This window comes from Ascidia mentula, chromosome 6, assembly GCF_947561715.1.
Source record: "Ascidia mentula chromosome 6, kaAscMent1.1, whole genome shotgun sequence".
Lineage (NCBI taxonomy): Eukaryota > Metazoa > Chordata > Ascidiacea > Phlebobranchia > Ascidiidae > Ascidia > Ascidia mentula.
In genome coordinates, this window is record NC_138571.1 from 7,049,767 (window position 1) to 7,075,401 (window position 25,635).

The 25,635-nt window shown below is 39.3% G+C and overlaps 1 protein-coding gene across 1 annotated transcript; it reads left to right on the forward strand.

Annotated features, from left to right (window-relative positions):
• Positions 1-5,410: 5,410 nt before the first annotated feature.
• Positions 5,411-23,534, forward strand: LOC145906554 (ryncolin-4-like). Its single transcript, XM_082993988.1, has 11 exons — positions 5,411-5,501; positions 14,958-15,079; positions 17,050-17,077; positions 17,221-17,283; positions 17,779-17,841; positions 17,903-17,956; positions 18,309-18,424; positions 18,688-18,784; positions 20,294-20,393; positions 22,219-22,359; positions 22,635-23,534. Exons 1-11 carry the CDS (start codon positions 5,450-5,452, stop codon positions 22,822-22,824), a joined length of 1,026 nt encoding a protein of 341 aa, XP_082850114.1. The 5' UTR covers positions 5,411-5,449; the 3' UTR covers positions 22,825-23,534.
• The last annotated feature ends 2,101 nt before the right edge of the window (positions 23,535-25,635 follow it).

Here is a 25,635-nt window from a genome sequence, read left to right on the forward strand (position 1 = left end):
GCTGAAGTTTTGTGACACGTGAAGTGACATGCTTGGAAAAAGTGACATATGTCACTGTACTGATTGCAGCGGAAACATCACTGTTCGTTGGCGAGTACTTTAATGGCGCGTTTGTAATGCTGAAAAGTTACCACGTGGTGCCGCTGTGCGTACATTTTCATTAAAACCCAGTGTTACGAACGGGCGAAACGGGATTTCCCCGTTTCATGCGTGGCTACTCAACATTAGTTTTCACGAAGACTTTGCAATATTATAACTCTAATATTTAGTTTGTTTATGCAAAAACGTTATGACGCACTGAGAACATTTTGTTTCTTGGTAGATTTGCCTAAAGTCGAGAAATTTCGATACTTTAGTACGTGTGTAGCATTGCCGAAGCAACTCGTGCACGAAACAAATGTTTCATTAATAGAATATGTTTTGCTTGCTTTCAAAATACCTCTATACAATGCCTTGATAACTATTTTAGTTCAGAAAGAATGATATTTCCAACAAACATGTCTGAAAAGCTAGTTTAACCATATCACGATGAACCGGGGAAATCCCGTTTCGCCCGTCCGTGAGGTGGTTTAAGCATGGTTTTAGTGTCTACCGTTACGAACAGTTTAACCATTTAATAACATTTCTATGTTGCTTAAACCCATGTGTGTATATGTGCACATTTGCAACACATCATCGCATCCTTTTGTCTCACAAAGCGTGCTCGCTGGCTTACTTGCGGGAAATAGCCACAGTAATCGTTAACATTATAATGTAGATTTGACTTCGTCTAGGTTCTAGTAATACTTTTAATGTTTGTGAAGCGTTATGTAGACTTAAAGTCCTGTCATGTGCCTCTTTCAATGTTTTGTAAGCCAGTTGACTACATTGGCAATTTGTCACGTTTGTTTGTATGATTTAGACGCTAAGCTAACTCCACAGTGCCTTTGGAAACGTGGTACTGTGGACTTCAGAAATGCTGAACGTGTCCTGTATAACTGACTGCGCTAAACTGCGCCCTGTTTGTACTGACTACCCCAATGCTGTCTTGTTGCTGATGTATTGTGTCTCACCCATTCTACACTGCTGTCATCACGAATCTGTGAACGATTTAGCGTAACTGATTCGTTGTTCTTTCACTGAACAATATATTCACTGAAAACCAAGAGACTGGGGTGCGGTTGCGAATTTCTGAGTCATCGTACCTGACGTTGGTACCTACGAAGACCTGATATATAGGCAGACCGATAGCGTAGGCCTATGCATCACTTTATTTATGAAGATAATACCGAGCATCCGGTTTACCATGGAGCGCAGTCTGTAGTTTGTTCAAACCTTCAAGCAAAAATTACGCAGATGACCTTAAGCTTATAAAAGCCATTCCAACAAAATAGAAAAACCCCAAGAAAACAACCAAACAAACGGGAAACCCACATGGAATCGACCTTAACGGAAACCCAATAGCAGTCGCTCTACTATGATAATTTTAAATGCACTCTGAAAACGAAATTAAGATCTTTTAAAGTTAAATTTGTGGGCATTGGTAACGAATGACGCTTTATTTGGCTTCAGGCTGGTTGACAGCACGGGTGAATGTGTTTTTCTTTGCGAAAACGAAATGGAAACAATTTAGCATGTATTTTTTGTGTGTAACAAATGTTGCAATATTCTGGGAAGATGTAAGTGCATGGTTGGACGCCAAATTGATGGAAAGAATTCTACCCTATTTAAAATTTCCTATTTAAAATTTTAAGGTACCCTATTTAAAATTTCCATAACTCCCGAAATTGTGCGAATTTTAAAATAATTCGACTGTTGACTGAATCAGTGTGAACACCAAGACGCAATAAAGCGACTGGGTCGCTGCATTTGATATTTTTGAGCGACGGTGCTGTCTAGTAAACTGAAATTTTAGGGAGTTATTTTGGTATAACCTACTTATACTGTTAGTTATTGCTTGTAAAAGGGCTTGTAAACTTTATAACACAGCTCAGGCGTTTGCTAACTGATAGCAGATGAATTTGACAGCACTTCTAAAAAAATTTTTTTTGTTTGTTTCTTTTTGTGTTTAACTGGTAGTGTATGTCAGCAAGTTGATGAAAAAGAAGGCATAACATCAAAGTATATTGATAATTGAATAGACAAGCCTTCTACCATTGCATATAAACCTTTTCCACAACATAACAGAGACAATGTAGAAAAAAAACAAGGAAAAAAATCAGTTTTATGAAATTGAAGCTACCCTAATTACTGGGTGACGCCCACAGCCACACCCACAACTGTTGGATACTTGAACAAATTGCATGAATATGGTTCCATATATGATGCTTTGATAGCAAATTATACATCAGGGATGTTACATAGGTGATTGCCAGATTGGAAAGTTTGCAAACTGCGCGGAGGATTTTTTTCTGTCGGTGGTGATTGCGCGGATTGTGCGCGGAATAGCGATTTTTTTGCGCGGATTGTAGTAGATTTTTTTGTTGTTTAGTGCACTGTGCCTTTAGTAACAAGCCTATTTTCCCTTTGACAAAAAACACTGGAATAATGTATTTTTAAGAACCGATTCATAATACTTTAATGTTATTAGCGTTTACTTAAATAAAATTGCACTTTTAACAGATGATTATATCCGCTTTTGAAGCGGCTGTCAGGTACAATGAATTGGCGTAGTTGCCACGGGTGGCGAAAGCTAGTCTGGAGGGTTGCGAGTTGGAATCCCGTGGTTACAACTTTTTTCTCCAGGAACTTATTAATGGTGTTCTTCTTTCTGGCACGGAGCTACAACGCATTTAACCTAACAAAACCATTTGCCACAAACAACTGTGAAGCAAAAACAAGTGTTTCAAAACGTTTTAACTTTATTTACGCCTGATTTGTAACTTGCCAGTTGCCATCACGAAAATTTATGCAAGAAAGGGAAACTTTGGTTCCTAATTTTTTTGTCGTGTAACCACTTTAGAAGCAGCGCCATGCCTATGTTTACTCCGACGACCTTTCGATACAGGGATGAGTGCCATCCCATGTTTCTTGCTGCCTTTAACATAAAGTTTGGCCATCTCGTATAACGCCTCGTCACACTGGATTGCATGGGGCATAGAACAATCAACGATTGTTCCGTTTTTGAGAACTTCAAAACTTTTTTCCATTACTCGTAGATTGACTCGACAACTGCTTCAGTGCCTGTTTTTGCATACATAATATGAAAAACCAAGCAAAATTCCTGACCAATTTTCGCGTATAGCTCGGGGTCGATGTACCTATATGGCGCGGATAAACTTTCTTTCGTTAAATAAGGCAGCATTAAACGATCTTCCATCATCGAAAGAAACTTTGGTGAACGTTTTAGAAAAGAAGGAAAACTCAAGAAACCGAGTTGTAGAAACATCAATTTTAGAAAATGGCTCTTAGCTTGGGTCGCAATCTTCCGTCTTAATGTGATCAAACATTACGGCAAAGTGAGTTTGAAACATAGGCTAATCCCCAAACTACATTAAGTAAGGTTGACTGTAACCTCCTATATATGCGCACAGAAAACTCGGCCCAAGAATTCAAAAACGCATGTTTTTCCAAAAAAAGATCAAATGGATTTCCAAATTTGACGAATATGCGTAATTTCGCCATTATAAAATACAGATGGCAAATACTGCATTCACCCCGTTCGACCTTGTCCTTTTTTCGTTGTTCGTGATTTTCGAGAGAAGGAGAGAAAAAAATCAACGCTCAGGTCAGTGAAGCATATCCAAAGAGCCTTCAAACCGAACATTGGCACAGAACAGTTGGGGTCTTGGGGAAAAGTCATCAGTGTTGCAAGCGATTTGTGCGCGGATTAATAATTTTTGCGCGGATTGCTAGTAAAATAACGAAAATTGCGCGGATTTTCGACCGATTTTAAAAATTCTGCGCGGAGGATAAATCCTCCGCGCACGACATATTTTCCAATCTGGGGTGATTGTGACATGACCAAATCATCATCATTGAACTTTTTGTGGTTCTGTGTTGGATATACCCTTCCGAAAACAATTGGCGATTGTTATGCAAAGAAAAGAATATCAATAATTGAATATACAAGCCAACTACCAGTGTATAAGCCTTAGCCACAGCATGACAGAGACACTCTAGAAAAAAGACAAGGAAAAAATCAGCTGTATGAAATTGAAGCGACCGTATTCACTGAGTCATGCCTTCAACGACACTCACAACCCTTTGATTCTTGAACAAATTGCATGAATATGGTTCAATATATGATGCTTTGATAGCAAATTATGCATCAGGGATGTTACAGAGGTGTCTGTGACATGACTAAATCATCATCATTGAACTTTTCGTGGATATGTTTTAGATATACCCTTCCGAAAACCATTGGCGATTGTTATGCTGAGAAAAGAATTACTCAATTGTCTATTGTCCGGAAAGCAAAACCAGTGTTATGGAACCAGAATAAAAACCTGTAACTATAAGTAATGAAGGTGTTCTATTTTTTTTTGTAAATTGGTGTTTTTTTTGCTTCGGCGAAAAAAAAAAAATTTTTTTGTTTATTTATTATAATTTTTTTCTTTATTTTTTTTTTTATACTGCACCCTCATAATGTTTATTTCATGTTATGTACATTTCTTCCTGCTATTTTGTTGTTTTGTACGCAAAAAATACAGCAATACCACCAGTCAAAATTTGCATGCGCACATCTCGCCATTGTGACGTCATAGAGAGAAACGGAAACCGCCGATCGAAAGCTGAGACCCTCGCGCACAATTCGTCTGTAGAACGTTTCGCGCTACTCCCAACGGGTAGTTGGCCATTTAATTGGACATGCAATCAGACCACCTGCTGTGCTGGTTTGTTCATAATGATAATCATCATCAAATGAATGACTAATTAGTTAAAAAATTTCAATACAAATGTATTTTTATTTTTTTTTTCAATAAACTTCACGCTTCAAGTTGTCTGTTGCTGAAAACCTTATGTCTCTAGGCCAATCACAACGGAATTGATAATTTATCAAAAAAAGCACCGTGGCGCTTAAAGGGTTAAGCTAGTTTCAAATGACCTGTGTTATCACCGTCACAATCAGGACAAACACAAGAATCTCGTGGATTGTTACGCAACAAAATGACACAAAACGAAACTTGCGTTGTTTGCGTTATGTTTAGGGCAATACGACTGACGAAATGTTTTTTGCGTGTTTCCAAAACCTGGAAAAGTCACCCTCATATTTTACAAAACGTTAAAAAATCGACGCCTATGCCCACAGGCATAGGTTTGAACGCATGACAAAGTGGAAAACAAAGGTTATGAAATAACGTAGACAACAAAAGCGAAACCGACGCATTTCCTGCTCCTTAAGAAATGCCACCATAACTTCCTTGTGTTGTTGGCTGCACTCCAAAAAGTTTCGTGTTAGATCATCTTGCGCACACGTAGAGGTGGTTGTTTGTTTTTATTTTCTGGTCGATCAACATTTTCATCGAAAATGAATCGCGAAAGTTATGAAATGACGGCTCGCTCTGTTCCCCAGGAAAACAGTAAGTCGTACAAACCGATTTTATTATCTTTGTGTGGAGAAACTAAGATATTGTTGTCTGACGCGGTTTCCCAACCGGTGTGAATAAAGCAGAAAAGTCAAAACTATTTTTTAACAACTTTTGACGTCACAATTGACGCTTTGTACCAAAATGACATTTATTTGACAACGTGTATTATGACGTCATAACCTTTACATAATGAAACGCCAGTAAAAATGGACTTTTTGTTTCAACGAAATATAATTCACGCATGAATAAACACCACTACAAGGGATTCAACAAAAACAAAACGCAACTACATACCCAAATTAGAACACATTGACTATCGAAAAACATCAAATGTAACTTTAACATACCTATGCTATCGAATCTGACAATATTCGTTCACATAAGATATACTTTAAGGTCACAAAACTTGTAAATTTGATGCAGTCATGTATCAGGCAGATAGTGGTGTAGTCGCTTGATATAGGCGAACATTTGAAACCTTTCCGGGCCATAAGATTTTTTTAAATTTTGCACAGGGCTTGCCTGAGGCCTGCTGATGAACGTGGTATAAGTTAAAATACCAACTCATTTCAAATTTCCCAGCGAAATGAACTTAACTGCAGGTCACCGACTGTGACGGCATAGAGCCCATTGCCCGCGTACAGCTTGGCGACAAGGTCTCTTGTATAGGCGAACATTTGAAACCTTTCCGGGACATAGGATTTTTTTAAATTTTGCACAGGGCTTGCCTGAGGCCTGCTGATGAACGTGGTATAAGTTAAAATACCAACTCATTTCAAATTTCCCAGCGAAATGAACTTAACTGCAGGTCACCGACTGTGACGGCATAGAACCCATTGCCCGCGTCCCAGTCAAACTTTATCCCAGTCGTATCACTGAATCATTAATGGAGACCACTGGCTATCTGTGATCTTTCCTAGTTTGTCACGGAAAGGCGTTATCACTGATTGTCGGCAATAAAGATCGGAAGTTTATCATATCGTTGACACGCATATGACAAGTAAACTATTTTTTTGTGATTTATTCCCAAATTATACCACAAGCCCTGTGGTAATCTGACGAAAATATGGAATAAATCTCGTAATATATGGTATTGACTGTTTGGCTGCGCAAATTTTATCTTTTTTCGGATTTGTTTCATTTGAGTAATCACGAATTTAGGCAATTCCCGACCATTTAATTCCATGTTCTTACTGATTTTATGGGTCTTAGGGTTTGGACAATATAATGATTTAGGTCTTTCGGTTTGAGTACTGCAATCAAGGCATTGTAAAATAATAGAATATATACAATTCATTGCATTACCAATTATGCATTACAAGCCATGGTGTCTCCATATTCAGCGCAAAGTTTCCATCGCCCAGACATTAACGGCCGAATTTAGATGCCCTCCCCCAACAAATGCGCAACAATTCCTTTGTTCGCTTACGATATAACCGTCAGCGAATCACCACATTCCCTCAAGCTAACTCCCAATCTGTGCCGCAGCCGGTGGTGTGTGACGTCACCCCCTTTTTCAAAATTCAATTTGAAAAAAATCGCGCCAAATATGTGCGCCACAAAGTTATAGAAAGTTGGGACAAAAAGGATGCTCTAACTTTTTAAGTGTTGCTTGTTAACAGTGAAATAAGCCACGCTTACTGAAATACGTATTTGTATCAAATTAATAAAAGCTTCGGCTCAGGTGCTTAAGGCCAAGCAAGTAATTAGTGCAAAAAGGTGAGTTTGTATCCTGTTAGTTTTGTTGTCGCCAAAAGGAAGGATGTTAGGTGAGGTACTTGCTGAGTTAATGTTCGATGCTACCATGCGTGGCGTCGGGCTAAATGTTTACTAGGCTACCGGTATACAAATATAATTGTTTTCGCAGGATTAGCTACTTTTAATTTTTCAAGTGTTTAGCAAAATGCCTCGCACTAAAAGCAATATGAGTTTCTACAAACCTTGTGACAAATTATCAAGAAAACAAGTGGGCAAGAAGAAAAAATCAACAAAAGAAGAATGCCTATTCACGGAGGGGACTTGAGTTGGTAATCAGCGCCATCACAGCAAAAAAGCATTTCAAGACACAAAGCTGTTCTTCAAACTGTTAGGTAAGGATTTGGAAATCTTTTACATTATTGTTACTGAACATAACCACGGGTAAAGTGGAGCGTTATTCCACTGGGACTCCCTTATACGCACGGCTTTGTTATGCCATTGTTCATCGTTTCACACCCCATTAAGCACCAACATTCACTGGTCGTGATGGCGGTCACATCACACAACCAGAACTAATTGATTTATACTTTTGATTTTTTTGCAGATTCTCTACAATTTATGGGATGAAAGGATTAAAAAATTCCAATATTAACAAAGAAATCGTGGTAGTGCTTTCCAACACCTAAGACTGGGACGGAGGGAAAAAACGTTGAAGGCTATGCGCCAGTTCAAGCGGTAGTTTTATGGAACCTCTTGACGAGGTCGACCGCGACTGACGCCAAAAACACGCTCTGTCCGGTTTAATGCAGTCGGTCAATGTCGTTGTGAGCTCACATGTTCGTTTTGGTTCTCAATAAAGTTATGAAAAGATATATTGTGTGAGCATGTCGTTTTTTCAAGCAAATGCAGCAGAATTAGGTTATACCCGACATTAGCGTGATTATCCATGAGCAGTATCTGATATATCCCATATTCTCACTCATGACGGTCAAGTATATTCATTCATGATCAGGTGTTACCTTTCATGTATTAACATGGGGATATATCCCAGAATTATTGCCGAATTTGGGGGTGCAAATCTATAATGATAATTAATGATGGCTTGATAAAACATGAGTGATACCGGGATAATTTTCTGACTGGGGTACAGCTTGGCGACAGGGTCTCTTGTATAGGCGAACATTTGAAACCTTTCCGGGACATAGGATTTTTTTTAAATTTTGCACAGGGATGGCCTGGAGCCTGCTGATGAACGTGGTATAAGTTAAAATACCAACTCATTTCAAATTTCCCAGCGAAATGGATTTAAGCGCAGGTCAACGACTGTGACGAAATAGAGGTCGTTGCCCGATTATACCTTGGCGACAAGGTCTCTTGTATAGGCGAACATTTGAAACCTTTCCGGGACATAGGATTTTTTTAAATTTTGCACAGGGCTTGCCTGAGGCCTGCTGATGAACGTGGTATAAGTTAAAATACCAACTCATTTCAAATTTCCCAGCGAAATGAACTTAACTGCAGGTCACCGCCTGTGACGGCATAGAGCCCATTGGCCACGTACAGCTTGGCGACAAGGTCTCTTGTATAGGCGAACATTTGAAACCTTTCCGGGACATAGGATTTTTTTAAATTTTGCACAGGGATGGCCTGGAGCCTGCTGATGAACGTGGTATAAGTTAAAATACCAACTCATTTCAAATTTCCCAGCGAAATGGATTCAAGCGCAGGTCAACGACTGTGACGAAATAGAGGTCGTTGCCCGATTATACCTTGGCGACAAGGTCTCTTGTATAGGCGAACATTTGAAACCTTTCCGGGACATAGGATTTTTTTCAAATTTTGCACAGGGCTTGCCTGAGGCCTGCTGATGAACGTGGTATAAGGTAAAATACCAACTCATTTCAAATTTCCCAGCAAAATGAACTTAACTGCAGGTCACCGACTGTGACGGCATAGAGCCCATTGCCCGCTTATACCTTGGCGACAAGGTCTCTTGTATAGGCGAACATTTGAAACTTTTCCGGGACATAGGATTTTTTCAAGTTTTGCACAGGGCTTGCCTGGAGCCTGCTGATGAACGTGGTATAAGTTAAAATACCAACTCATTTCAAATTTCCCAGCGAAATGGATTTAACCGCAGGTCACCGACTGTGACGAAATAGAGGTCATTCCCCGCTTATACCTTGGCGACAAGGTCTCTTGTATAGGCGAACATTTGAAACCTTTCCGGGACATAGGATTTTTTTAAATTTTGCACAGGGATGGCCTGGAGCCTGCTGATGAACGTGGTATAAGTTAAAATACCAACTCATTTCAAATTTCCCAGCGAAATGAACTTAACTGCAGGCCACCGACTGTGACGGCATAGAGCCCATTGGCCACGTACAGTTTGGCGACAGGGTCTCTTGTATAGGCGAACATTTGAAACCTTTCCGGGCCATAGGATTTTTTTAAATTTTGCACAGGGATGGCCTGGAGCCTGCTGATGAACGTGGTATAAGTTAAAATACCAACTCATTTCAAATTTCCCAGCGAAATGAACTTAACTGCAGGTCACCGCCTGTGACGGCATAGAGCCCATTGGCCACGTACAGCTTGGCGACAAGGTCTCTTGTTTAGGCGAACATTTGAAACCTTTCCGGGACATAGGATTTTTTTAAATTATGCACAGGGCTTGCCTGGAGCATGCAGGTGGACTTGGTATTAGTTGAAATACCCACCGGTTCCATAATTCCCAGCGAAACGGCCTCAACCCCAGGTCGTTGTGTGTAACGGCATAGAGGCTGTTTGTGAGCGTAATGGCGGCGGAGATATCTGGACATATAGGCGAAAATTCAATCACTTTCCGGGCGATAGAATTTCGTTAATTTTGCACAGGGCTTGCCTAGAGGTTGCAGGTGAACGTGATACAAGTGAAAATTCCAACGGGCTTCAAAATTTCCCAGCGAAATGGACTTAACCGCAGGTTATGGTGGGTGACTGCATAGAGGCGGTTGGATGTGAGATGTAATGAATTAGCCTATTTTGTATCAGTATGCCGGTATTGGTATAAAGCCGGTACACCACGTCAAAGTTCCGGCAATCGTAGTGGTTTTATTTTGCAGATAAAACTACATTTGGATGCAATCACATCCAAATGAAGAAAAGAACTGATCTGAAATGTAAACATATTGTGTTATTCTGAATGTATAACAAAAACATAAGTGATAAGTTAGTTCACATGCATGGTTGTGTTCCTATACACTGGTTTAGAACCATTTTGTAGTCAGCCACCCACTTCCGAAAAACTTTTGTTAATCTAAAATGTATACCAAATGAACGGGAAAACAACAAGTATACATAAGAAGGCTGGCAAATTTAACTGCGTCCTTTTAAACACAAATCGATGGTTTGAAACCGACCCTTCAACACGTTTCCTCGCATGTACTGCTACTCGTACTCATTAAATAGCAAAGTACCAAACGTTGTTTAGGAAAAGTTCACATTCAGTATTTTGTCAATCAACATTTCACTCAACATGCTTCCTTCCACAATCGAACCTGGTTTCAAATCTCAGCCGCAAAATGATTCACGGAAAACCTGACTACCAACAAGTCGTTGACGCAGGAGACGTCGACAAAACGAATATTCAACGAATCGCATTATATTGTTCATTTCATCCTGGGAAATTGTAAGGGGGGGAATTCAGTAAAAATTCAGTGGGGTCTTGCTTCTCATTTAAATTATAATTAGGGTGACTACAAACGTCTTTAACCAATTGCAAGTATGATGAGAAATCAACGTTGTTCAGTGTAAGATGACAAACTAAGTGACCAATCCTACCTTCTATCGTTGTTTTACTGGGAAAAACTCAAGGGCGATCTAACAAACTTTGAAGAGCTTGTAACACAGAATTTAACCGGCAGTTATTGTATAAATTTGTAAGACCGGCCAAAACTAGCTTGTTTTTAACAATCCAAGTATTTAATTTGTCACTGCAACTGATCGATTCCTGGACAAGCGCAAACACCATCCAAATACGATATCGTGCAACGTCGAACTCCATCTTATCAATCCCAATTACGTTGTTTACAATTTTTTCTATGGTGAAACATACACACAAACCGCAACTAGACAGATCGCTTTGATGTACTAGTGAGTCGGATTTAAAAGAAACATCACGACCGGTTATTGAAACAAAAATCGAAATTAAAAATTTTCTTACTAAAGACCTGAGTTCCTTTCGCGAACTTCCAGTAGAATCATAAAGAACCATTTCGTTCTCAAAATTTTTAAACCACAAAATCACAAAATGCCCTTCAAAAAGAACTGGAATAAAAACATGCTCACACAAACGTTCGTTGTGAAACATACCATGAAGTGCTTTGCGAATATTTTTGAATTGTTTGCCCTGCAAAATTTCTCCCGCTGTAATAGTTGACACAAACCCAAAGGCGCCGTAAATTACAATAACGGAGTGTTCTGGAAATATAACAATCTAGAACGTTGTCCGTTAACCAACTAATTGTTAAGTCGTTATGTGTTTTCGCCGGGTTTTGAGTTAAAGCACAATAAGTTTTCCCACGAGGTCTACTGCAAAGGGAACACAAATCTAACCAAGAAACTGACTGACGACAGGGCATGACGAGGGCGGTGTCAAAAATTGAAGTTGGGGTTAAAGGTATATGATTCCAAACGAAATCTGCAATTTTCTTACAGTCGTAAAAAATTTTCATTTTGTTTTGGACAGTTTGTAAAAATTGTCATCGTCGGGGTGCATTTAAGTGTTGACATTGGTTGTGGAGAAAGTGATTTTTGGTTTTCGTATTTCAAACGTTTACATATGATTTCCGAAGAGTAAAAACTAGTTTTGTTTCTTTTCCTCTTTTTAAACTTTGACTCCACAACCAATGTTCGTTTAGCGGTTTTAGTGTTGTTTGGGTTTGAAGGGGATTTGTTCGGTTTTCCACGAAAGCTCATTAACGAATCGGCAGAGTTTTTCTAAAACTTTAATGGCATCATAGTTTTTCAAAGCAAAATCGTCTATTCGAGCTATTCGCTTTCCATCAATTATGTTTCGTTTTAAATCTCGAAAATTTTGCTCAATAATTCCTTGAGTTTTGTTGTTGTGAAGGATTGTTTGGTGGAGGCAACTCTTTATCACATTGCAATCTTTCGAGTACGTAATAAACATGTTGGCCTGTTCGTTGGTGGATTTACCGTCGTGGAATTGCCGTGACAAATCCCCAAGCATTATAAGTTATAACTTAGACGTTGAACATATTCTGCTTAAAACCACATCTATCAAACGTTCACATAATTTCGGATTGTAATAGACATTGGCGCCAATATGTGAGGAAGTTCCAGTGCCAGTGGAATCAAAATACGCAATATCAAACGCGCACACGCGATAAAATTTTTTTATCTGTGCGTCGGAATACATTACCACCATAGGAAAATGCGCCGAAATACAACGAATAAATTTTTTATCCATTTTTAGTCGCTGCATATTTAAATTTACAAACCATAAATCGCTTATTCGTTTGCTGCCACTATGTTCGCATTTAATGTTGTTTAAAACTGATTGTGAAGGCAAATATGTGCAAGCCCCGAACCAACGTTCCTCTGGCAATAATTTGTCAAACATATCGCGATATTGTTTCACTGCAGTTTGATGCTTCTAAATTGTGTATACAGCTGTCAAGGGTGTAGTAAAAGCAGGTAAAAGTGCGACAGGTGAACTTGTTACATGCGACTGAAAATCTAGTCCAGAAAACGATGATGGAAACATCTCTTCATCGGTGTCAATCACTCTTTGCTCTCTATTGTTTGTCACAGTTTTATCACCACCAACAGCAAAATCATCGGATTTTAATGGCCTATGTTATACAAAACAAGATTTCGAGCACAAATCAAATCCAGGACAAACCAAATGCGACCGTTTCCATTGATTTTCCGTTAAACCTACAGCGACGGCCGTTTCCTCAAATACACATCTGGGATGAAACCATTGCTGGAAAGATTCACATTCAACCATTAAAGCGCCATCATAGGGCGCGTTACAAATACAAAATAAAGCCTCACCGAAAGGCGTTTTGGGCTGTGTGGACAACTTCGGTGATGGTTCGCAACAATTACGTTGTTTGAAATACGACTGTGCCGTTTTGCGAAATGATTTATCTTCTAGCCAAACTTTTTCACTTTCATCCTGTTTTTTTCATTTACTGGAAGTTTGCAATGTTTCAAAACTGCTTTTACGGCCTTATTTGGTAGTTTTAACTTGTGGGGGCATTCTTGTAGGCACTCCACTAAAGATGGTAATGTGGCGTAAAACAAATTTTGCTTTTGGTGACCTGGGCTATGTGGAGAAAGATCAAGACGTTGAATCAATGTGTTTTGTAATTTATGGACTTCACAAAAATTCAGCAACTTTTTAAATCGCCTGTTAACTTGCATTCCGGTCCAAAGATCTTTGGAACGAAGAAAGTTCAAACGACTTTTCGTGGTAAACTTTTTCAATCGATGTAAACGCAAGTACTTACAAATTGTGTCAATTTTTTCATTGCAAGTTTTACACCGTGAACCACCGGTGAGGACCAGGCGACAAGACAACTGCACCGGCGTTAATAAAAACAAACCGGGAATACCACTATTTGGAATGATTTTCCGAGTTAATCGCTGGACTCCGGAAACAAAACCAAAGCTGCTTAAGGCGAAACAACAAATATACCCAAACCCAACCGAACATGTTCGCTTATATACAAGTGACCTTGTCGCCAAGCTGTATGCTGGCAATGGGTTCTTTGCCGTCACAGGCGGTGACCTGCAGTTAAGTTCATTTCCCTGGGAAATTTGAAATGAGTTGGTATTTTAACTTATACCACGTTCATCAGCATGCTCCAGGCAAGCCCTGTGCAAAATTTAAAAAAATCCTATGTCCCGGAAAGGTTTCAAATGTTCGCCTATACAAGAGACTTTGTCGCCAAGGTATATGCGGGCAATGACCTCTATTTCGTCACAGTCGGTGACCTGCGGTTAAATCCATTTCGCTGGGAAATTTGAAATGAGTTGGTATTTTAACTTATACCACGTTCATCAGCAAGCTCCAGGCCATCTCTGTGCAAAATTTAAAAAAATCTTATGGCCCGGAAAGGTTTCAAATGTTCGCTTATACAAGAGACCTTGTCGCCAAGATGTATGCTGGGAATGGGCTCTTTGCCGTCACAGGCGGTGACCTGCAGTTAAGTTCATTTCGCTGGGAAATTTGAAATGAGTTGGTATTTTAACTTATACCACGTTCATCAGCAGGCTCCAGGCCATCTCTGTGCAAAATTTAAAAAAATCTTATGGCCCGGAAAGGTTTCAAATGTTCGCCTATATCAAGCGACTACACCACTATTTGCTTGATACATGATCGCATCAAATTTACAAGTTTTCTGACCTTAAAGTATATCTTATGTGAACGAATATTGTCAGGTTCGATAGCATAGGTATGTTAAAGTTACATTTGATGTTTTTCGATAGTCAATGTGTTCTCATTTGGGTATGTAGTTGTGTTTTGTTTTTGATGAATCCCTTGAAGTGGTGTTCATTCATGCGTGAATTATATTTCGTTGAAACAAAAAAATATTTCGCCGAAATGACAGTAGTGATTTGGAATATTACAATGACAAACTCAAGGAGAAAGATACTAGACCTCGTAACGTAAGGTTTTGTTGGAAGCTAAATTACCCGAACTAAAAGCACGTCTGTAAACTTAACAACAATCAGTTTACGAGGAACCTCAGCAAAGCGCGGAGAAAGAGAAGTTGCCACAGTTACGCTCTGAGATTAGAAGAATGAAGATTGTGCTGGTGGTACAGGGTCTGGTTATCGCAACAGCTCTCGCTCTGGTAAGTTTCATATCAGTAAGAAATTAGCTTTGCATGCTAACATGCTATGGGTAAACGTAAGCTGGAGCGTAATAAATCAACCGTGTGCTTTGTGAAACGAGATATATTCAATCATGACCAATATGAAAGTTTCCTTTCTGGTTTGGGAGCTAACGTAGATCTTGTAAGCTTCCACTACTTGGGTAAATACGAATGGAATAAAACAATGTTTGAAACAAAGTGTTTCTGATTACCGTCATTTGGTTTATTTTTTTAATTTGTGAAAAATCGAATTCTCGTACAACATACGTCATCATCAGTTTCTGCAAATAAAATGCATTAAAACACTCGAAGTACCTAAAATAACCAAACAAATAAAATAAAACTGAAATGGTGAACACAGTGTCCCCTACCATTGCATCTACACAACTGTTAACTTCACTGCAGTGCAAGGCCCTCTAACACAGGAGGCAGAAAGATAAGAGAGTGCGAATCAAAACCATGACGACCCGCAGCACGAATGCACAACGTCATTGAACAACATTAAAACAATGGTAAAAGATGTTCTCCATCCATAAAACACACAACACCAAACAAAACTGCCTGCAACCGCTTACGAATTCGGGGAGAATCATTTTTTAAATTTTTATTGAAACTTGGGTGCGGTTCAGCCATTTGGCTTCGCACACATCCAGTCCTTTGTCCATAGGCTGTTCCACAAATACCACCGAAAAACAACTTGAAATGCTTATGCGCGTTCCTGTCGGTTGATGCGCGTTTGCAAAATGATGGCGCAGAGCCGTTTTGTCGTTGCTTCCCAACTTGCCTTTGGTTGAATTCCAAAAATGTCGCCCAAGGAGGGGGGTCGTTTGTAAACGATTTGGGCCTGGATCTTTAATTGCCCTTCTTTTTGTGTGAGCTTGAGAACCTGAGGAAATGCTGTACCCCAAGTTCTGTCTTTCGTTGTTGCGGCGCAAGCGGAATGCTTCACCGAGGACAATCAACTTGTCCTGCAAACGAACTGCAACGACCGTCCTGGTAGCTATAGCTATAGGTATACCCTTGTGGGCGGTTCGCATTGGGCAGTCACCATGGTAACTACATATCCATGGTTAATGAAACGACAACATTAACAACAAAAGCAGGCAAACAATATAAACTGCTGCAACATGTAACGTGTGCGAGTTTCAGCATTGATGTTGCGACGTGCACAACATGTCATGATCAATACGTTGGCAAAACCAAAAATAAATTTTCAACAAGATGGACACAACACAGATTGGAATTCAACCAAAGGCAAGTTGGGAAGCAACGACAAGACGGCTCTGCGCCACCATTTTACAAACGCGCACCCATTGGCAGGAACGCGTCTAAGCATTTCAAGTTGTTTTGTGGGTTGTGTTTGTAGAACAGTCTATGGCTGAAGGATTGGATGTGTGCGAAGCCAAAATGGCTGAACCGCACCCAAGTTTCAATAAACATTAAAAAATGATTCTCCCCGAATTCGTATGCAGTTGCTGGCAGTTTTATTTGGTGTTGTGTTTTATGGATGGAATACATCTTTCACCATTGTTTTAATGTTGTTCAATGACGTCGTGCGTTCGTGCTGCGGGTCGTCATTGTTTTGATTCGCACTCTCTTATCTTTCTGTCTCCCGTGTTAGAGGGCCTTGCACTGCAATGGTGTTTGCAGTTGTGTAGATGCAGTGTTAGGGGACATTGTGTTCACCATTTCAGTTTTATTTGTTTGTTTATTTTAGGTACATGTAGCTTCGAGTGTTTTAATGCATTTTATTTGCAGAAAGTGATGATGACCGATGCTGTAGGCGAAAATCAATTTTTCACAAATTAAAAAATAAACCAACTGGCGGAAATCAGAAACACTTGGTTTCAAACATTTGATAATTGCTGACGTGTTTTAAGGCTGTGCAACATCAGGGGCTAGATTCTGTCCACATTAAAGATCACGGAATAAAACAAAATATTTTTCAGGGTTTGATTCAGATCTTCGTGACCAATGGTAGGAAAATATGAGAATTTATGAGATTGTGAAAGCTGACACTTAAATACAAATGAAGTTATAATTACTTTAAACAAAGAATTAAATATTACCGGTTTTGTAATAAAAATATTTCCCTTTTTCGTTAAAGATCGCACTTTCAGGTCAACTTACGAACAAGTTGCAGGAAATTCAGACCCAACAGACTGACCTGGTGGATATTCAAAGTAAAATATCTTTCTATAGCGCCACCTTTTGGCCTTATCATCGCCACCTAGTGATTACTAGTGCAGCTATCCAGTTACTGACTACATTAATGACCTTTGTGTATAGAGTATATCTTACAACTTAACTAATACCAGCAAAAAAATACAACTGAACCATACAAAGAAAACCCGGTGAAGTTTTTTTTACACTTGTGCAAAATTACATGTGAGTGCAGGAAACCGATGAAAACAAAGGGATAGCAGGGGTGCGTTGCGTGCATAAACAACACAGATAATCAAAGAAAACGTGAAGAAAAGTATCAATATGTGGTTTTCCTCCATACGATGTTGGGAAAAAATTATGTTGTATTTTTTGAGAAGGTCCGCACAGTAAATAACATCAGGCACTTTATTAATTTCGGTGAATAACACAAAGACGCACTGACCTGGACTAGTCTAAAAAATACCTTGTTTTGTTTCTTAAGAGTTATATTAGAAAAACATGCATGTTTCCAGGCCAACTTAAAAAAGACAAAAAACAAATCCAAGAAATGCAGACCGATTTCATTGGAGTTCATGGTAACAAGGGTAATGCTAGTGACATAAAACATGTCAACGTTAACGTAAGTTTTGTTCACAGAGTTGTCGAACAGAGTGGATCAACTGCAAGGTCAACTGAGTAACACTTCCAGCAGTTGAGTTTTACTTTATTTAAGTATAAATCTCACATATGTGTCAAATTCTGAAAACCTTTGCCCGTAAGTCACGTCATGACTCGCTTCTGCCTCTAGCGGTGTAGATACTTGCGTGCTCACCAATCTACACCACTAGGAGCAGAAGCGAGTCATGACGTGAGTTACGGGCAAAGGTTTTGGCAAACCCAACATATACGTCATCAGGTGCGACTCAGAGAGGGTTCCATCTGGCACCGGTATAGGTCATAATGCAGGTCGTGCAAATATTGTTGTGTTTTCACCGCCTACTCGCGTGTGAATGAGTTTAACTCAAATACTTCTGCCAATCTGATGAGTTTTAACCGTCTGCAGATCTTTGGAGGAATCTCATAGATTCTCTTCCACCGTTTTCCTGTAAAACTTCAGATATTAAAGGTCGCCAACATCTCATAACGGGAGATGAAGTTTACTGTGAAGATGGGTGGCAGGTATTCATACTGTGGTAAATATAACAGGGGTGGACAATCCATGGCACCAGCGCTAAGTTGGTTAAGCGAGGTGAATATGCACGCCAAGTAATATACGGTTTCACACTACAATGCTTAACCATACGCCCGGGATTGTGTTGTTTATAAAGGTCAGGAAATTACACATGAATGTGAAAAGTCATATATTGACAAAGAGGTCATCTAACTTTTTTAGACCAATTCACCGAAAATCAGTGTCAAGTGTTTTACTTGATAAATACCAGGTGTTCCAGCGTCGTTATGATGGATCTGTGAGTTTCGATAGAGATTGGGTGGATTACAAGAATGGGTTTGGGAATCTATCAACAGAATTTTGGATGGGTTTGTATTCCAATAAAGCAATCCTTAACCAAGTACAAATTTTGCAAAACTTTGAATAATAGTTTGTTTTAGTTTAAAATGTACCGCTCTTCTGGCATAAAATATACGTGCTGTATTTTACGACGTTTCGTCTGCCATTCAGCGAGACTTAATCAAGTATTGATACCGCAATTTCAAAGTAAACTACACTAAAACATTTAGGGGCACAAAAAAGAAAAAAGGGCAGGTTGACACAGCTTGTCAGATCACGTGGCAGAGGCAAAACACGAAACACTGCGGGAGGCGAAACAGTTACAACAAATTGTTATAAACTGCCGGAAAGTAAACACATTGTTCTTTGTCGTTGACGCATCCACTGTTTTTGTGAATGTGAAGCGACTCAAAAATGCTAAAATAATCGTTCCTATTCCTGGGCAATAGTCCGCACCATGTAAAAAACTCACGCGAGTTTGCAGTCGAGGTACGGAGCTTACGAGTGGCGCAACATGGAAGCATGGTATCCTTTAATGTGGTGTCATTGTTCACCAATGTACCGATATCCCTAGCAATCACCATTGTTATGGCACGCTTAAAATATACCGGCAGTCACCCGTAAGGATGAAACGCCCACTAGCGGAGCAGTTGTTATTCCCTTCGTCCCTGACCTTAACGAAACATTGCGAAGATTGATGTCGGATAGCATTAAAGTCTACACTAAGCCCCATACAACACTTGGCAATCTAATTTCACGACCCATTGCTACGGGGGCTTCCGAGCCAAAGAGAGTGGTCTATTTAATACCATGCAAATATTGCGATGGTATTTTCATCGGCGAAACCGGAAGGGCCTTTATGATGCGACTGAAAGAGCATCGCCGTGATGTCGCATCGAAAAATGCCAGCAAGACTGCGTTGGCCAAGCATGCGGTGACATTGCGACACGAAGTTGCCTTCGATAAACCCCTTTCCAAGTTCTGAAAAAGGAGTTGGATCACACCAAGCGGCTCTTTCTTGAGTCGCTTCACATTCACAAAAATAGTGGGTGCGTCAACGACAAAGAACACTGTGTTTACTTTCCGGCAGTTTATAACAATTTGTTGTAACTGTTGCGCCTCCCGCAGTCTTTCATGTTTTGCCTCTGTCACGTGATCTGACAAGCGGTGTCAACCTGTCCTTTTTTCTTTTTTCCTGAATGTTTTAGTGCAGTTTACTTTGAAATTGCGGCATCAATACCTGATGAAGTCTCGCTGAATGGCAGACGAAACGTCGTAAAATACAGCACGTATATTTTATGCCAGAAGAGCAGGACATTTTAAATTGCATTATGACTGGCAGCAACAGGAGTTCCTGGTTTGTTTTACTGAACACATTGTTATAACTTGTGCACACCCAGTTAAATATACAGGCCTACCAAGCAAAACGTTTCAAGCACGCTACGTAACAATTCTAGAGTCAATATAACAGTATCAGTTAATCCAATTTAAATTCCAGTGTTTTCAGCAATATTATTGCAACCAACAAATTTTATCAGGTTTGGAGAAACTGCATAAAATCACCAATGCGTCCACTAGATGTCGTCTTCGTGTTGACCTTCAGGATTTTTCCGGAGGTCAAGGTTTTGCCGAGTATAGGTGAGACTATGACGTATTTAACGTTTTCAATTTAATGCTTTTGTTCCAACGATAATTTACCCGATGCTGCCATGTCGTCATAACTAACAAAATCTTAAAAGACATTAGGGGAATACCCCCCTTATTACGTCAGATTCACAAAATTCGTGTTTTAAGTTTGAAGCAACACAGAATATTCTTGCTGTGTTTCAATGCATTTACTCGGTTCGGAAAAATTATGAAACAAAAAGTTTAGATACCGCACACACATAGGGATGGTAATCAACTCGTAACGACCCCACATCACCGCTCTTGAGGTTTGCGCGATCGCTTGGTCGCGGATTGCCGGGACCGAGCTCAGTGGGGCTCGGATTGGGTCGAACGCCACCTTTTTGCGCTTAGAGAATGTGGCTGCAGAAAATTTTCATTCCCTTGATTCCAAATCTTCTGAAGCGTAGGCATCTGGAAGACAGTTCAAGCGAAATTAACCACGGCCAAACCGTTTGACAATTGATGGCAGCAATCCAGTGAATATTAGTGCTGTGTTCCGCATCGATATATGGGATAAAAAGATATTATATTCTCCATCTAACACCCATGCATAATCCAGTATTTGAAATTTCAATTTTCTGCCCAACATGCTCGGCTCCAATGTTTTGAATGAGGCAAAAAAAATCCCGTAATCGCGACGTGTAAGACGCTGACACAACTTGATTGTCAGTGTATAAGTTGTATAGTGTAAACACTCTGTGTTCTCTTTGCCCACCCTTTGGGTTAGCTGCTGGTCGTTGCGTGGTTGATTGGATATTGTTGGGTGTCTATTCAAGAAAATGGGTGCATTGGCATGCAGAGTTAATTCCTTAGGCCAGTGGTTCTTATCCTGTGGGGAATTTAAGGGTTGTACGTGGATAATTAGTCGGCACCGAAATACACAAAAATAGTCGGAAAAGAAATAAAAAGATCTGTATTCACTGTGTGTTGAACACTTATTGGTAATTGGTAATGCCATGCGGTAGAAAAAGTTAAAAAAAGTTTAACAGATATAGCGAAAATACAATGATTAAATTCTCAGTTAAAAAATGTAAATACCATTGGGAAATAAGGATTCCGTTTACACTGGAAGTGGGAAATGAGATAAAAAATGTTGAGAACCACTGCCTTAGGCGATAGTCGCAGTGTTGCAGGAAAGTCTGTTGCCCAGATGAGTTTATGCGGTCGTTGTTGCCCAACTCCTTGTGGTAAAATCTTGATTGCGAAGTACTGACCTTTGCCACAACGTTGCATTTTGACTGGAAAGTTAGATTTATCCGCTTTGTTCTTTAGCTACAATAAAATCTCTTTGTAATCGCCTTAAATGAACGTTTAACCGAGGCACACGTCCCCTGCCAGTGACGTAGGATCAGAAATATTAAGAAACTCCGTCACAAACAACATAGTTAAATGCGGGTTACAGAATAGTCTCGGCAAAACTCAAACTGTACTTCTCCTGTAAGTTATTCCAAATACATCTTGCAATGTCAGCATCGTATGCTGGAACAGGTTTCAGGTTGCTTAAAAATTGACCTCAAGTCGTTTGTGAACTTATAGTTGAAAAATATCTGGGTTTCCTTCTCAAAACTTCTAATCCCACTTTGTGTTTATTGCTTGGTTGACAAATAATTATCCCACACAACACGACACAATGTATGACACATATCGTTTATTACGTCATAAAGGGTTTTATTTTTAACAATCATTTCCATGAGCAACAAACCAATGTAAGCGGATTGATTTAAAACAACAAATTATCCGTTGTTATTTAAATTACTTTGCATGAAATTAAACATTATGACATTGTTGTTTTCAGTAATTTCAGCATTGGCGATGAAGGAAGTTCTTACACAATTACTATATCCGGATATTCGGGGAATATATCAGATTCCATGATTAATTGGAAGTACAGTCTAAACGGGATGAGATTTACAACACGCAACAGAGAAAATGATGTGTGAGTAAAAATGATACAACGTGTCTGATTATATTTCTGTTTCACTAACGAAGTAAATCGAGTTGTTTTAAAAAACATAAAATGCATTTCCTCAAATAGTTGATTTTCGTTGACAAGGCAAATACTTTACACCGCCAACCCTAAATCAACAATTGCAAAATCGATTGCTCGGAAACAGGGGGTTGCGTTAAAGTTTTAGTTAAACATAAGTTGTAAATGAGTTTAAATAAGTTGTAACACAGAGTTGTTGACAACCGACCTAATTATAATTGCAGGTGGTCAGAAGGTAATTGTGCTGTGACTCATGGTGGAGCTTGGTGGCATCGTGCTTGTTCAGATGCCCGCCTCAATGGTTTGTGGTCTAGAACTTCTAATAGTGTTGCTTACAACGATATGAGTTGGTATTATTGGAAGGGATCATGGAGCGGAATAATAAGTTCTAAGATGAAAGTGAAATGCGAATAAATGTTGGGGAGGTTTAAAGTGACGAAAATTAACATTGCGTCGTTTACCATGGCAACGTTGTGTTGATTTACAATTATTGAAAGACATTGTAAATACTTCACCTGTTTTGATAAAGGCTTTAAATCGTAAATAACAGGAAAGCAATTATACCGAACCGAATTAATTTCACAAATCCTTACAGTTTTTGTGTTAAGAGAACTTCACTTTTCTGCATGTTTGTTATTATCATGGTATTTGTAGGGCGTTACTTAAAACGTCTACACAAATAATAACACTGCAGTATATCTGACTCCTGATAAAAAGGCTGCTATCAAACCCAAAGTCAATCGATCAGTTTAATACATAATAAACAAGCGCACGAGGATTAGCAATAACACGTTACAAACCACGCGTACAAAAAGTCTCTGTTCTATATGTCCTTTGTCCTCTGTCCCTTCGTATCTTTTTACGCAAATACATGTGGCCTATATAGAAAATGCATACCAGGTTATTTGAGTTCGGATTACAACGTGACTCATTTAAAAAGGCGGCTTGTTGCTGGAAGTGTCAACGGACGAATAGCACGTTCGCTGTAAATGAGTTAAACTTGGTTTACAGCGTGATTATTATCCGACGTTAATAAAAAAACGGTTGATGCCAAAAAAACACAACGTAATAATTGTAAATATGAAGTCGACGCTACTTATTATTACATTTTCTGTGTTTCGGATGCCACTTCTTCCATAGAATTATGTCAACGTGTCAATTAGATATTGACAACATATTCCGTTTTATCATTCCTTGTATATCATGTCGTTGTTGTAATATCGCATGTAACCGTTTCCATGCTTTATGTTGATAATCTGTAAATATAAACATTGATCCATCAGATTTGACAGTTGATTTCTGATTCGAGGATGTCAGTAAATTTGATTCAGTTCAGTTGGGTTTCTCTGATAAACTCAAAAATGCATTCACGCAAATTTACCGCAAATATTTACAGAAATGCCCGGATATCGCGGTGCAATCTCAAAAACTTATGGAAAAGGTTTTATGTGAGGGAAATTGTGTAACAAGGTTTCTTGTCAACACCCAGGTCCTCACTGCACCCCAAATGATGACGTCACGGCCGTGGCCTTGAGTGGCGTCTGTCACGTGGGGCATGACGTCAGTTTCAGGCCATGTTAAAAACCAGAATTTTCCGACAAGATCTCAAAATATGAATTTCTTCTCGATCCCAATTCAGGGTTTGTTTCTTTTTTAAACCGAGCGACAGTGAAACAATAGCAGTAATTGGAACGTAACAATAAGCAACTGTGACATCACAGGCCTCAACTGGCTTGCCGCAGACATACAAGGAACTGTGTTTATAAAACAACCAAATCGAAGAAGCAATAAATTGATGCAAATGTACAATAAATAATATTAGACAGATAACAATGTTAAAAGATGGGCAGTCTAAGGATAAAAGGGCTGACAACAATAGGTACGAAAGCGGTTGGAATATTTCATGTTACGCGGTGACGTCATCGTATGGGTGTAAACGTCTTTGTTCGTTTTGTTTTTCACGCGCTTTATTTCTTTTTGTATTTTCACTTCACCTTCACTTTTACTCACATGTTTTTCTTTGTTTACTTACACTCACCTTTTATAATATATTTGGAATTATTTTTATTTTACTCGTTTTTATACGCCCGAGCAGTCACGCTTGCGTGGCAAACGTGGACAGTGATAATTGGTGATATATAATAATAATAAATTGGGAATAAGGTGTTGTTGCGTGTGTGAGGTAATTTGTAGTACGAAGGTTAAAGAGATTACTGAGGGGAAGTCCAAGATCATATTCTATGAAGGAAAGCTGCGGAGTAGTTGGGAATTCCAATAGGCGGTGATTGTAATGTAACTTTCCGTGTGCGTTGAGCTGAGGCGGGCCGAGGCAGAGCAGCGCAGCTGTACTGTGCTCACCTCAGTTCATTGATTTTGTGATTTGGTTCTGTTCAATTCTGTCTGTGCGTTTGGGCGTAAGTTCACTCAGTTTGGCGTTGGTATAATTGCGCATGTTAATTTCGTATCCAAATTTGTTCATGGTAATAAATATTGTTAGAATGTTTGCATTAAGTTTCAATTAAAGTCAGGTTAGGAAAACACAACAATTAGAACTCACGTGCGATCTTATGTCAAATGCGTTAATCAAATAGGATTTCCCATCGATCATAAATAATATTGTTAAGTACCGGATTGAGGCTCATAATTGGCATAGAGGTCGCAACAAGTTTAAGTCAAAGGTTCAAAAGTTTATGGAGAATTTTGACATCAGTAATTTAAAGAGAAAAGAGATTTTATTTTAGAGTGGGATCGTTTTTCATGTAGATCATGGTCAGATGTCATAGGATAAATTCTGTTGTGGTTGAAAGAGTTGAAATAGGAAAAGTTGAGAGCTTGGGTGAGGTCGGCCCCGATGAGGTCCCAGTAAAGCGAGTAAAACTCGATGCTAAGACCGTTTGACAGAAGGAAAGAGGGAAAGTGTTTTTCTTACTTCGTGCAGTGTGATGGGGTTCGATAAGGTTGCAAGGTTTTGATCTGGTATTACTTCAGAAGGAGTTTTACAAATAAATTAGAAGGGTCGGGTATTGGAAGGTGTTTATCAGAATAACGAGTTTCGAAGAATTGCTGGGTGTGGGAAAGAAGTTCTTGGGGTGCAGGAGGAGGGAGGCCGTGGATGTCTTGAAGCTCGGGTATAGAAGTGTGGATGCGTGAGGGTAGCAGTCAGGAATAAAGAAGTTTATCAGTAATATTTTTAAAGTGGAAGTCGGAGGAAAGGGATTTTAGAAT